General features: G+C 39.5%; 2 protein-coding genes across 2 annotated transcripts in view; both read right to left on the bottom strand.

The window, feature by feature from the left end:
* GLG1 (golgi glycoprotein 1) overlaps window positions 1-14075 on the bottom strand; it is a 154275-nt gene that overhangs the window by 42543 nt on the left and 97657 nt on the right. The window contains exon 2 of the mRNA XM_080828132.1: window positions 12236-12268. Within this exon, the coding sequence (XP_080684258.1) occupies window positions 12236-12268 (33 nt within the window). The remainder of the gene's footprint in view (window positions 1-12235; window positions 12269-14075) is intronic.
* LOC308358275 (ATP synthase subunit epsilon, mitochondrial-like) lies at window positions 5578-5867 on the bottom strand. Its single transcript, XM_080828432.1, has one exon. It carries the CDS (start codon window positions 5811-5813, stop codon window positions 5658-5660), a length of 156 nt encoding a protein of 51 aa, XP_080684558.1. The 5' UTR covers window positions 5814-5867; the 3' UTR covers window positions 5578-5657.

Raw genomic sequence — 14075 nt, 5'->3', positions numbered from 1 at the left:
GTACGCAGGCCTATCTATCTTCATTCCTTTAAAACCCTCCTTTGTCTTGACGCATACTCCATAAGGTCTACTTTACACAACTGTTTTTTAACATGTTTTAAACTCCAAACTATCTGAAGCCATTACTATTTACAGATGAGTGCTGAATTTTACCATACCTTTTGCAGATTTACTTAACAATTTTCAATGTATGATTCAATTTCTGAAAAGTAGCATAAATGGCCCTTACACCCAGCTCAGATGGAGAGGCAGATCACAGACTCTGTATGATGCTGAACATGAAGAGACTGGGGGAGGAAGACGCAGTTCCAAGCCTTTCTCTTGGCTATACTCCAAGAATAAACAATACAATCACTCACTCACTGATGCACTGAAACGTGTGCTTAGCACTTGCACTATACCACACACAGTCTGAACTCAAGGTCTTCATAGGCTATTAGAGGAAACAGGAAAACATGTCTGAGTCTGTATTGTACTAGGAACTAAGGGACAAAACAAAAGGAGAAAAAAAAAGACTACACTGTCCAGTGGTGGCTATGGTCAACGGCAAGCAGTGTGACGGCAATACAAGGTATCCCAGCAGTACAGGGGAGGAGGACCCCGGACTGCGTTGGGGAGTTTGGTCAAGTAAAGTGTAGTATGGAAAGTGCTATCTAAGATGAAACCCTGAGAGATTAGCAGTTAGCCATAGTAAAGGGGTAGGGAGAAGACTATTTTAGGTAAACGAAACAGCATGTATAGAAGCTCACAGAAAGGAAAACAGAGCATGTTAGAGGAACTGAAAGTTCAATGGAAGACTGATTCTGACAACCCTCGTAAGCCTTGTCTGAACTTCAACCCGAGAGTCACTGAAGGGAAATTTAAGGGAGTGACATGACCAGATCTCGTTTTGTTTTTTTTTTAGATCTTATTTATTTATTTGACAGACAGAGATCACAAGCAGGCAGAGAGAGAGAGAGAGAGAGATGAGGAAGCAGGCTCCCCACTGAGCAGAGAGCCCAACTCGGGGCAAGATCCCAGGACCCTGGGATCATGACCTGAGCCGAAGGCAGAGGTTTTAACCCACTGAACCACCCAGGCACCCTGCCAGATCTGCTTTTTAGAAGTATAACAGAGGCTTATATCACCTGTGTTGGGAACAACACAGAAATAAGCACTTAATTCCGTAGAGGAGTACTGGAAAAAAAAAAATCTGTGAATAAATAAAATGCGAAGGATGAGTAGTATTTCTTCTCTTCCCCCCTAAAGAAAAAAACAAGCCAGCAAAAAGCTCTAACCCTTCAACAATCATCAATAAGTGAGTTTTTGGAAAAAAACACTGGCCACTATCTATAGCAAAGGCTCTAAAAGGAGCTGTGCCTTGCTCAGCACAGTGTATGCCCAGTGCCTACAAGAGAGTGTGATGGAACACACAGGCATCAACAAATATTTGTTAAATGGATGAACAAAAAAATAAATTTATACCATAATGAGTGACAAGTCCAACCAATAGGACATATGAGGCCAAACTGAGAATGTGGGTATAGGAGAAACTTGGTTCTAACTGAAGGAATCTTGGGCCTCCTGGCTCCACACAAGCAAAGATGAATCCAGTAATTCAAAAGACAAGGTTAGAATTTAGACAAACACATTTTACAATTATCTATGAATTAAGTCAGCACTACTTGGTCATTACATTTTATATCTTATTTTTTAATTTAATAAATAAAATCTTTTAAAATATTATTTATTTGAGAGAGAGAAAGCATGAGCAGGGGAAGGCCAGAGGGAGAGGGAGAAGCAGACTCCCTGTTGAGCAGGGAGCCCAATGTGGGGGCTTGATCCCAGGACCACCTTAGCCCAAGGCAGATGCTTAACTGACTGAGCCACCCAGGTACCCCTAACTTTTATATTTTAAAATTAAAGCAACATTCTTCTTTTAAAATTAAGAACATTCTGTGTGTACATCAAGCCAAAGACTCCTTACTGAGTGACCTATGGCTGACTTCTTTGAAAGGAAGGAAGAAAGAAAAGGTGCCTGGGTGGCTCAGTCAGTTAGGTGCCTGCCTTTGGCTCAGGTCATGATCCCAGCGTCCTGGGACCAAGTCCCACATCAGGCTCCATGCCGAGCAGGGAGCCTGCTTCTCCCTCGCCCGCTCTGCCTGCCGCTCCCCCTGCTTGTGTTCTCTCTCTTTCTGTCAAATAAATAAATAAAATCTTAAAAAGAAAAAAAAAAAGGACGGAAGGAAGGAACGATGGAGGGTAGAAGGAAGGAAAGAAGGAAGGGAGGGAAAGGAAGGGAGGGAGGGAGGGAGGGAGGGAGAAATAAGAAAGAAAACCTGTCTGGTAGCTCAAGGATATAGCAGAAACAGCAAAAAATGACAGAAAAATTATAAAATACAAACTACAGGGTGCTTCCTTACTTTATCTAACACAAACTCAGATGTCCTGTAATGGCCTAGAAACTGATTTTCTGTCAAAGCCATTTAGATAATCACTTAGAGCTTCTGAAATGTCTTTAACTTTAAACTTTGGAATATCTAATTTTTGTTTTTAATTTTTTGAGGTTTAATTCACAGACTATAAAAGTCACCATTTTAAAGTGTCCAGATTCAGTGGCTTTCAGTACATTCACACGGTTGTGCAATCACCAGTGTCTAATTCGAGGACGTGCTCATCGTCCCCAACAGAAACCCCACAGCTGTTTTATCACTCCTCATCCTTGCTCCACCCATCCTTTACCAACCATGAATCTACGTCCTGGTCTTTTATTTTTAGTATGACCTAGTAATGAGTTATTATTCTTTCAGGAATGAAAGTACAAAGGGAATTCAACACAGGTTTCCACCAGTACCTTTTCTTCAAGAGAACATAAACACACATGCACAACTGATTTTGGGAGTTGATTACATGCATCATATTTGATAACCGTCCCGACCTCCTGAGTGGTTGAGTGGTTACTGTCAACTAGAAAAATAACTGCAGTTTGACACTAAGTACTATCGGTTAACAGGATGTAGTTCAGCTTCAATTTTCTTAAACACAAGATGTTCACTTACGAATCCACCCACTTACCCATCTCCCTCTCCTAGACACATACTGAGTAACTACTATACCCTGGAATCTTGCTAGATGACAACATGAAGGGTGAAGAAGAAAAAAAGCCACTGTCTCAGCATTCAAGGAGCTCAATCACAGGAGCCAAGAGAGAAACAGTCAGCCTGGGAAGCAAATAAGCAATGGAAATATAGTGTGATAAATGTGACACCAGATGCATACCGGAGATGTTATGGGGATACGAAGGAAGAACATATAACTCAGTGAATGTAGAGGAGGGATGAGGAGGGATAGGCGGGGAGGTAGTGATTGTTTTACCGGGCTCAATCCCCAGGAATAAGAAGGAATTTTGTCAGGTGAACTGAGGGAGACTGGGGTTCTAGGAGTACAAAGCTAAAAAGGACAGAAAGAGTAATTATAACCTCTAGGGACACCTATAGCTCAGGATGGCTGGGTTGCAAGCAGCGATCAGATCACAGAGAGTATCAGAGTTCACCTTAAAGAATGTGTAGTTTATCTTATAGGAAATGGGAAGCCAGTGAACAATTTAACCAGAGAACTCAAAAGGTCAACTTTGGTCACAGTGCAAAGAAAGGCCAGACTAGGGGAGGTGAGCAGACCAGTTAAAGGCAAGAACTGCGGGATGGGAGAAGATGGGATGTATCTGAAAAAGTCAGGATAGTGACAAGTTTTTGGTACGGATGGTGAAGGAAAAACCTTCCTTCATAGTCAAGCTCCTTGGAAGCCTGTATAGTTCATTTTATCCACTTACTCTTCTATTCATCTTAAAAATTTTAGATCAAAGTTGTTTAGTCAAATAGTTCTATAAACGCAGATAAAAAATCAGACCAGTTCCTTGACAAGTCCCTTTCTGAAGTCCTACCAACTCCCCAGAGACAAATACTTTAAATTCCTTTAGCTTTTTCTTAGGGTAATTAACTCTACACTTTTAAAAAAAGATTTATTTGGGGCGCCTGGGTGGCTCAGTGGGTTAAAGCCTCTGCCTTCGGCTCGGGTCATGATCTCAGAGTCCTGGGATCGAGCCCCACATCGGGCTCTCTGCTCTGGCGGGGAGCCTGCTTTCCCCCCCTCTCTCTCTGCCTGCCTCTCTGCCTACTTGTGATCTCTCTCTCTCTCTCTGTCAAATAAATAAATAAAATGTTTAAAAAAAAAGATTTATTTATTTGAGAGAACGAAAGCAAGAGAGACAGAGAGAGAGAGAGAGGGACAGAGGGACAGGAAGAAGCAGACTTCCCACTAAGCAGGGAGGCCATGACATGGGACTCGATCCCAGGATCCTGGGATTATGACCTGAGCTGAAGGCAGACACTTAACCAACTGAACCACCCAGGCGGCCCTAACTCTACACTTTTATTAAACGACTTGCTGTTTCCTGACTTGTTAGTTTTAGATATTCTATAATAGCTTTATACTATAGAAGATAAGGAATGAACTTTTATATGCTTTTTCCTGATCCCAATATAGATAAATCACAATGCTAGATAGAATTTACATTATTGACGATGTAAAAGAGCATATGTCCTGAGAAATACATAATATTATTATTATCAGACAGAGTAGAAACGTGAAATCAGCAGCTGGAGTCTGGAGTTCTGTAGAAAGGATAGAAGACAGGAACCACAACTTGTCACCAGAGCATCACCAACTACTCTTCAACAGAAATCCTGGCAGCAGTCTACGTAGTCTTCTGGAGGTAAGTTCTCTCCAGATAACAGCTCATGTGTGAGAAGACAAGACCCACAATGGGCACTGGAAGGAGGTGCCTTGGCTTAGAAGACTCAAGAGCCATCGGAGACACCATCTCCAGTAACAACCCTCTGGCCATAGCTTCCAGGGTCCCCACAAGGGAAATACTCAGGTACCAGTCACCACATCAGGGAAGCCCAAAGTATGGCACCCTTAGGGAGTATGGCACTCCCTAGTGTGATGCCTCCATCTTTGTTCTTCTTTCTCAAGACTGTTCTTGGCAGGGTGCCTGGGTGGCTCAGTGGGTTAAAGCCTCTGCCTTTGGCCCAGGTCATGATCCCAGAGTCCTGGGATCAAGCCCCACATCGGGCTCTCTGCTCCGCAGGGAGACTGCTTCCTCCTCTCTCTCTCTGCCTGTCTCTCTGCCTACTTGTGATCTCTGTCAAATAAATAAATAAAATCTTAAAAAAAAACCAAAACTGTTCTTGGCTATTTGGGGGTTTTTATGGTTCCATACAAATTTTAGGATCACTTGTTCTATTTCTGTGAAAAGTGCCATGAGAATTTTGATAGGCATTGCAGTGATTCTATATACTGCTTTGGATAATACGGACATTTTAACAATATTAATGCTTCTAATCCATAAGCATGGAGTATCTTTCCATTTATTTGTGTCTTCAATTTCTTTCACTAATGTGTTGTAGTTTCCACTATACAGCACTTTTAGTTCCTTGGTTAAATTTACCTTACCCATTTTTTTTTTGGAACCATATTTTAATTTATTGGCATTGTCAATCTAGAACAAGACAAGGGTTTTTTTTCCATGCAGGGAGATCGTTTTCAATCTGTTGTAACATGGACCCACCCATCTTCACCTTGGAAAATGTAGCATTTCAAGTTTTACCCAGGGTAGATTACTCTTTTTTCAGTTTCACAACTTTTACGGTGCTGCCAGAAGTCTTCTCAGCATTTGCTTTGAACTTGGCCTTCAGTGCATCTCTCACTGCTTTTGCACAGATCTGGGAGTACTGGATGTAGCTGAGTCCAGCCTGTTGCCAGTAGGCCACCATGATGTCGCGAGGGTGGGCGCGTCAGGTCAAATCACGAGGACGCCTCAATGTCGGCTCGGCACATGGCCCAGCGGCAGGAAGGTCAGGCCTCTACCTTACCCATTTTTCTATTCGTCTTTTCTTTATTGCTTTGTACGAATTCTTAAAATATTTTGGACATATGGTCAGATATAGGTATTAAAATGTTTTCTCCTCTATGACTTGCCTTTTCACACTCTTAATATCATATTTAATGAAATAAAATGCAATGTAATGTAATTTATCAATCTTTTGCTTTATGCTTACTGCTTTTGTTTCCCATTTATTCTTTGCTAATCTCATAGTCATGAAAGTATTCTTTTATGTTACCTTCTAGAAGTTTTGTTGCTTTAATTTTCACATTTAGATCTATAAGCATCTAGAACTGATTTTCTGTGAGTCCTGTATAGCAGGGATGAAATTCTTTATTCATATGTCTCACTGTCTCTAGAAATAGAAAGATACATAGATAGGTAGTTTCTGGACTCACTCTGTTCCACTGTTCTGTTCATTGACCCTTGTGCCTCTATCATTCTGCATCACTTATTGCTACTTTACATTAGGTCTTCAACCAGGTGGTGAAGTTTTTTTCTGTGTGGCTCTTTTCAAGACTGTGTTGGCTATTATTGGAATTCTGCATTTCCAAATAAATTTTGTAATCAGCTTGCCATTTTAATAACAACAGATAAAGGATGGCAGAGAATCTACAACTTAATGAGAGTTCTAATATCTTTTATAATACTGAGTCTTCCAACTCATGAGCATAGTATATATATTTATTCCTTCATTTATTTAAGTCTTCTAATTTCTCTGAAAAACATTTTGTAGTTATCTGTGGAGAGGTCTTACACATTTTTGTTAGATTTATTCTTAAGTATCTGATGTTTTATATGCTAAATAGTGTCACTTGAAAAAAAAAATTTATTTATGGGGGCATGAGCAGAGAGTCTTAAGCAGACTTCACACTGAACTCAAGAGTTGGTTGTGAGGCTTGATCTCACAACACTGAGATCATGACCTGAACGGAAAGCAAGAGTTGGACGCCTGACCAACTGCACCACCCCTACACAGTGTCACTTTTATTTTTTATTTTTCTTTAAGATTATTTATTTATTTACTTATTTGACAGGGAGAGAGAGAGATACAATGGGAGAGGGAACACAAGCAGGGGGAGTGGGAGAGGGAGAACCAGGCTTCCTGCTGAGCAGGGAGCCCAGTGGGGGGCTCAATCCCATGACCCTGGGACCATGACCTGAGCTGAAGGCAGACCCTTAACAAATGAGCCATGCAGGTGCCCCCACAGTGTCACTTTTAAGTTCACTTAAGAAATATGCTTGTTACTACTATATAAAAACATAATTAAGTTTTGTGTATTGATCTTATACCTAAGGTCATTATTAAATTCATCTAGTGATTGTCTATCTGTAAATTCTTTTGGGTTTTCTACTCAACCATGTCATCTGTATATAATGAGTTTTATTTTTTCCTTTCCAATTGTTTTTAAGTAATCTCTACACCAACCCAGGGCTCAAACTTACAACCCCAAGATCAAGAGTCTCACGTTCCACTGAATGAGCCAGCCAGGCACCCTCCTTTCTAATTTTTACCTATTTTCTTTTTTCTTACCCTACTACATGTGGGCTAGGATCTCTGACCATGAGCCAACTATGTCTTGGTGCCAATCTTGGGTAGAAAGCTGTTAATATTTCATCATGTTTGCTATAGGTCTTTTTTTTTTTTCTTTCAGTCTAGATGTAGCCCTTTACACTTTATTAGACATTAGGACTTAATACATATTTAGAATTCTTTCACTTCTTCACTGCTACTAATGTGTATCAGTCTTTCTGATTACAAAAGAAAATGTATACTGTTCTTTTTTCCACTTGTATCCCATTGGGAAGTGGTTTTTTTTTTTTAATCATTTTATTTTATTTTCATTATGACAAGGGTACTCTTTAATTCCTATCTCCTATTTCACCCATCCCCCCACTCACCTCCCCTCTTGTAACCAACAGTTTGTTCTCCATAGTTAAGAGTCTGTTTCTTAGTTTGTTTCCTTTTTTCTTTTGCTCACTTGTTTTGTTCAATTTCACATGAGAACATACAGTATTCGTCTTTCTCTTATTTTAGCTTAGCATTATATTCTCTATATCCATCTATGGTGTATCAAGGGGCAAGATTTCATTCATTTTTATGGCTGAGTAATATTCTATATATATATTATATTCTTTTATGATTACCTTTTCTTTCCCATTCATCTATGGACAGACACTTGGGCTCTTTCCATAGTTTGGCTATTGTAAATAATGCTGCTATGAACATCAGGGTGCATGTATTATCCCTTTGAATTAATGTTTTTCTATTTTTTGGGTAAATACCGAGTAGTGTGATTATTGGATAATAGGGTAGTTCTATTTTTAATTTTTTGAGGAAACTTAATGCTGTTTTTCACAGTGGCTGCTCCAGTGTGCATTCCCATGAACAGTACCCAAGGGTCTCTTTTTCTCCACATCCTCACCAACACTTGTTTCTTGTGTTGTTGATTTTAGTCATTTTGACGGGTGTAAAGTGAGAGCTTGATGTAGTTTTGATTTGCATTTCCCTGATGATGAATGATGGTGAACATCTTTACATTTGTCTGTTGGCCATGTGGATGTCTTCTTTGGAGAAATGTCTGTTTATATCTTCTGCCTATTTTTAACTGGATTATTTATTTTGGGGGTATTGAATTGTAATACTTCTTTATATATTTTGGACATTAACCCTTTATTGGATATGCCTTTTTAGCTTTGTTGATTGTTTCCTTTGCTGTGCAGAAACATTTTATTTTGATGTAGTCCCAATGGTTTATTTTTGCTGCTACTGGTCTTTTTATAAACACACATTATCAGGTTAATTAAATAAATTCTGTTCTAAGATGGGTGTTGAAATTAGAAATCTGAACCTTAACTGGCTAACTGATGATAGTAAGGAATTATTTCAGATATAACAGTATTGTGGTTATTTTTTTAAATAAAGCCTTATCTTTTAGAGGTATTTAACAAAATATTAACAAATGAAATGATGTCTGGGTTCTGCTTCAAAATAATACAAAAGGAGGGGAAGTAAGCAGGGAGAGAGATGACACAAGATGGATCTGAATACATAATTGAAGCTGGGTGGTAATTACATGAGGGTTGATTATATTATACTCCTGAGATATAACTACTGAATTCACCATTCTAAAGTATAATTTAGTGTATACTAGTATATTCAAATTTTGACAACCGTCACCACTATCTTAATTCTAGAATACTTTCATCATCCCAACATGAAAGTTCATGGAGTTAAAGAGTATAATGGTAAGCAACGTAAGTCGGTCAAAGAAAGACAAATACCAAATGATCTCGTTATATGTGGAATTTAAAAAACCAAACAAACAAGCAAAGAGAGAAAAAAAGAGAGAGAAAGACAAACCAAGAAACAGACTCTTAACTGCAGATAACAAACTGATGGTTACCAGAGGGGAGATGGTAGGAGGACAGGTAAAATAGGTGATGGGAATTAAGGAGTGCAACTGTTGTGATGAGGACTGAGTGATGTACAGAATTGTTGAATCACTATATTGTACACCTGAAATTCATATAACACTGTATGTTAAGTGTACTGGAATTAAATAATAATAATGATAATAAATTTTAAAAAAGAAATGCCATACCTAGTAGCAGTCACTTCCTACTCCCCACTTCCCCCAGCCCTTGGCAACCACTAATCTTCTGTTGATTTGCCTATTCTAGACATTTCATAAAAAAAGAAATATAAAATATGTAACCTTTTGTGTCCAGTTCCCAAGTTTCATCTTTACTGTGTCATGTTATCAGTACTTCATTCCTTTTTCCTGCCAAATATTATTCTACTATATGGCTATATCATGTCTCATTTATCCATTATCAGTTGATAGACATTTGGGCTGTTTCCACTTGTTCAATGCTATAATTATTGCTTCTATGAACACTTGTGTACACATTTTTTTTTTAAGATTTTATTTATTCACCTGACAGACAGAGATCACAAGTAGGCAGAGAGAGAAGGGAGGAAGCAGGCTCCCCGCCGAGCAGAGAACCCGATGCAGGGCTCGATCCCAGGACGCTGGGATCATGACCCGAGCCGAAGGCAGCGGCTTCAACCCACTGAGCCACCCAGGCACCCCTTGTGTACACATTTTTATGTGAACATGATTTCAACCATCTTGGGAGTCTCTAGGAGTAGAACTCATTGTTTAGATCACAACTGTTGAAATCTTTTGAAGAACTACCAGACTATCTTCTGTAGTGGCTACACCATTTCACATTCCCACCAGCAATGTATGAGGATTCCAATTTCCCCATATTTTCAACATCCGTTATTGTCTATCTTTTTTATTACAGTCATCCTCGAAGGTATAATATAATATCTTGTAATTCTGATCTGCATTTCCTTAAGATGAATGTTGTTGAGCATCTTTTCATGTGTTTATTGGCCATCTGTATATTTCTTCAGAGAGATGTCTATTCAAATCCATTGCTTATTTTAAAATTTGTTTATTGTTGAGTTGTAAGAAGCTTTTTTTAATATATTCTCATTACTAGACCCTTATCAGATATATGATTTGCAAATATTTTCTCTCATTCTGTGGGTTGTCTTTCAATTTTCTTGATAGTACTCTCTGAAGCCACAAAAGTTTTTAATTTTGATGAAGTTCACTTTATTTTTTCTTTGGTTAGTTGTGCTTTAGGTATCATACCTTAAAAACCTTTGCCTAATCTAATGCCATTAAGATTTACATCTACAGTTTTGTCTGGGTGATTTACAATTTAGTTCTTATATTTAGGTCTCTGATCCATTTTTATATATGGTATGAAATAGGGGTCCAAATTCATCTTGAGGTATGTGGATATCAAGCTGTTCCAGAACCATCTGTTGAAAAGTCTACTGTTTCCCCCCAGTGTATTATCTTGCACCCTTGCTGAAAATCAGTTCACTATAAATGAATGTTTTTTTCTGAATTCTCAATTCTATTACACTGATCTATATATCTATCCTTATGCAAGTACCACACAGTCTTGATTACTGTGGCTCTACAGTAAATTTTGAAATTGGGAATTATGAATGCTCCAATACTATTCTTTTTTCAAGACTGTTTTGGCTATTCTGGATCCCTTGCATTTCCATATGAATTTTAGGGTCAGTATGTCAATTTCTGCAAAGTTGTCAGCAGAAATTTTGACAGGAATTGCCCTGAATCTAGATCAAGTTGGAGAGTATTACCATCTTAACAGTATTATGTTTTCCAATCCATGAAACAGGATGTCTTTTCCTTTAAATCATCTTTAATTTTGTTCAAAGATGTTATCCATGGAGTTCGGTATACCAGTCTTATACTTTTTTGGTTAAATTTATTCTTAAGTATTTGATTCTTCTTGATGCTATCATAAATAAAGTTGTTTTAATTTCATTTTCAGATCATTCATTGCTGATCAGTAGTAATACAACTGGTTTTTTAATCTACTAATCTTATGGGACGCCTGGGTGGCTCAGTGGGTTAAGGCCTCTGCCTTCGGCTCGGGTCATGGTCCCAGGGTCCTGGGATTGAGCCCCACATTGGGCTCCCTGCTCAGCGGGGAGGCTGCTTCCCCCTCGCTCTGCCTACTTGTGAACTCTGTCAAATAAATAAATAAAATCTTTAAAAAAAAAAAAAAACAACCTTTAACATAGGGCGCCTGGGTGGCTCAGTCAAGCCATGTGTCCGCCTTCGGCTCAAGTCATGATCCCAGGGTCCTGGGATGGAGCCCTGCATGGGGCTCCCTGTTCAGCAGGAGTCTGCTTCTCCCTCTCCCTCTCCCCACCCACATGCTCTGTCTCAAATAAACAAATAAAATCTTTGAAAATATAAAGTTGTAAGCATGATAAGCAGAGAAACAATTATTTTCAAATGGTAGCTATAACTGAAGTAAAACTTAAGCTTAAGTACATAAATATTTTACAAAATCTGCTTGTTTCTAGAATGGAGGGGTATTTGCAGATTTACCATGGTCCTTAAATAAGTTTTATCATCCTTGTTAAGATTAAGAGAATCTGGGGCACCCAGGTGGCTCAGTTGTTAAGCGTCTGCCTTTGGCTCAGTTCATGATTCCGGGGTCTTGGGATCAAGCCCCGCACTGGGCTCCCTGCTCAGCGGGAACCCTGCTTCTCCCTCTTCCACAACCCCTGGCTATATTCCCTCTCTCACTGTCTCTGTCAAATAAATAAATAAAATCTTAAAAAAAAAAAAAAAAGAGTAAGAGAATCTAGGAAGACATAATGTTTCCCAAAACAACAAGAAAAGCCTCCTGAATCTGCCATATATATAAAGCACATATGGTGAGTTATGGAAAATCCATACTTACATGATTGCAGTCTGAAGAAATCTCATTTTCAGGCTAAAAGGAAAAAAAAGAGAGATGATGTTAAAAAAAAAACAACAACCCTCAAGTTTTCAAATACCACCAAAATAGACTCAAAACAAGAAATCTGAATATTTAACTGAATATGTTTCTTCAATTTAAGAAATAAAATGGGCTTATATATGTTTTAGATTGCCAGGGAGGAATATACCAGAAAAGTAGATGAGACATAATCACTTTCTAATCAATGGTACAATCTGAAAATGGGGAAAATGGAGAAGAAAGTACTAAAGAGGGAAGAGTTCAAGAAGGCAGAGGAGTAGGAGACCTAAATTTCATCTGGTCCCAGGAATTCAGCTAGATAGCTATCAAAGCATTCTGGACACCCACCAACTTAACAGGAGACTGAAGAAAAGAATAGCAGCAACTCTATGAGCAGACCACTTTCTGGAAGGTAGGACCTGTGGAGAAGTGAATCTGAGGAGATGTACGGGAAGACCGCAGGGTGGGGGGACTTCTGTCAGCCGGCTACTGGCAAATGATACAGCAGCAGAGCACAAAATCAGGACTTCTAGAAGTTTGCTCTGGTGAGGAACGTAACTCCGGTGGCTAAGCAAGGGGTGGAACCCTCACCGGAACAGTGCGGTCTCAGGACTCTCGGGTTGCATGAATGTGGCAGAACTCCCAGGCATGGGAGCAGGGAAGCTGGCTCCAAAGACTGAGCCGAGGAGTGGGCTCTCAGCTCGGGATTGCCATAAACCAAGATAGGCAGTACAGTTGGGCCACTGCGCTTTGAGCTGGGGCCCAACACATGGCAGAACCAAAAAGACTTCCCTTCCTCCCCAAGGATGAGTGGCAGGGGAGCCTGACGCAGGGATCTGCTTGGTTTGGAGATGCCAAATGGGGCCGTGTGCCAGAAACAGAAACGCACTGTCACAGGCTGGATGAGCAGAGCACAGAGTGTGGCCAGAGACCAGGAAGAGAGGAGTGATTAACTGCTTTTCTCTGAGGGTGCACTAAAGAGTGGGGAGCCGAGCTCTCAGCTCCTCTGGGGCCAGGATTGGGAGGCTGCCATTTTCACTCTCTTCCTCAAAAGCTGTGTGGAAAGCTGTTAGGGAACAAAAACTACAGAGAGCAAACCAAGCAGATTACTTAGCTTGGCCGCTGGCAAAGGCGATGCAATTCCGCCTGGGGCAAATACACTTGAGAATCAATGAAACAGGCCCCTCCCCCAGAAGATCAGCAAGAACATCCGGCCAAGACCAAGTTTACCAAGTTTACTGCAAAACTCCAGCACTAGGGGAATACAGCACCTAGAATTCATGGCTTTTCCCCCATGATTCTTTAGTCTTTCAACTTTAATTTTTAAAATTTTATTATTTTTGTTTCTTTTTCTTTATTTTTCTCATTTTTATCTCCTTTTTCAACCAACTTCTTATCAATTCCCTTTTAAAAACCTTTTTTAAATTTCATTTTTGCAGTTGCATCACATCCATTCATTGTATTTAACCTTATTTTTGTATATATGTAAGTTTTACTTTCTTTTAAAATTCTGGGATCCAGTTTCTTCTAACAGACCAAAATACACCCAAAATCCAGTGTATAGCTCTGTTCTATGCAAGAGCCTGATCATATTCTTTCCCCCTACCCCTGCTTGTGGGTCTCTTCTGATTTGTTCTGTGTGCATTTCTCTGGAGTTGTTGTTACCCTTTAGCATTTTGTTCTCTCATTTATCTATTCTTCCCTGGACAAAATGGAAAAACTCACCTCAAAAAATAGAACAAGAGACAGTACCGACCGCCAGGGACCTAATCAATACAGACATTAGTAAGACGTTGGAACC

Source organism: Martes martes (assembly GCF_963455335.1).
Source record: "Martes martes genome assembly, chromosome: 17".
In the NCBI taxonomy this organism is placed as follows: domain Eukaryota; kingdom Metazoa; phylum Chordata; class Mammalia; order Carnivora; family Mustelidae; genus Martes; species Martes martes.
Note: the sequence above shows the minus strand (reverse complement) of the source record. Positions and strands in the feature narration are given on the sequence as shown.

What these genes read in the sequence shown, in the direction of transcription:
- LOC308358275 (XM_080828432.1), bottom strand. Translation starts at nt 5,813, where the DNA reads ATGGTGGCCTACTGGCAACAGGCTGGACTCAGCTACATCCAGTACTCC.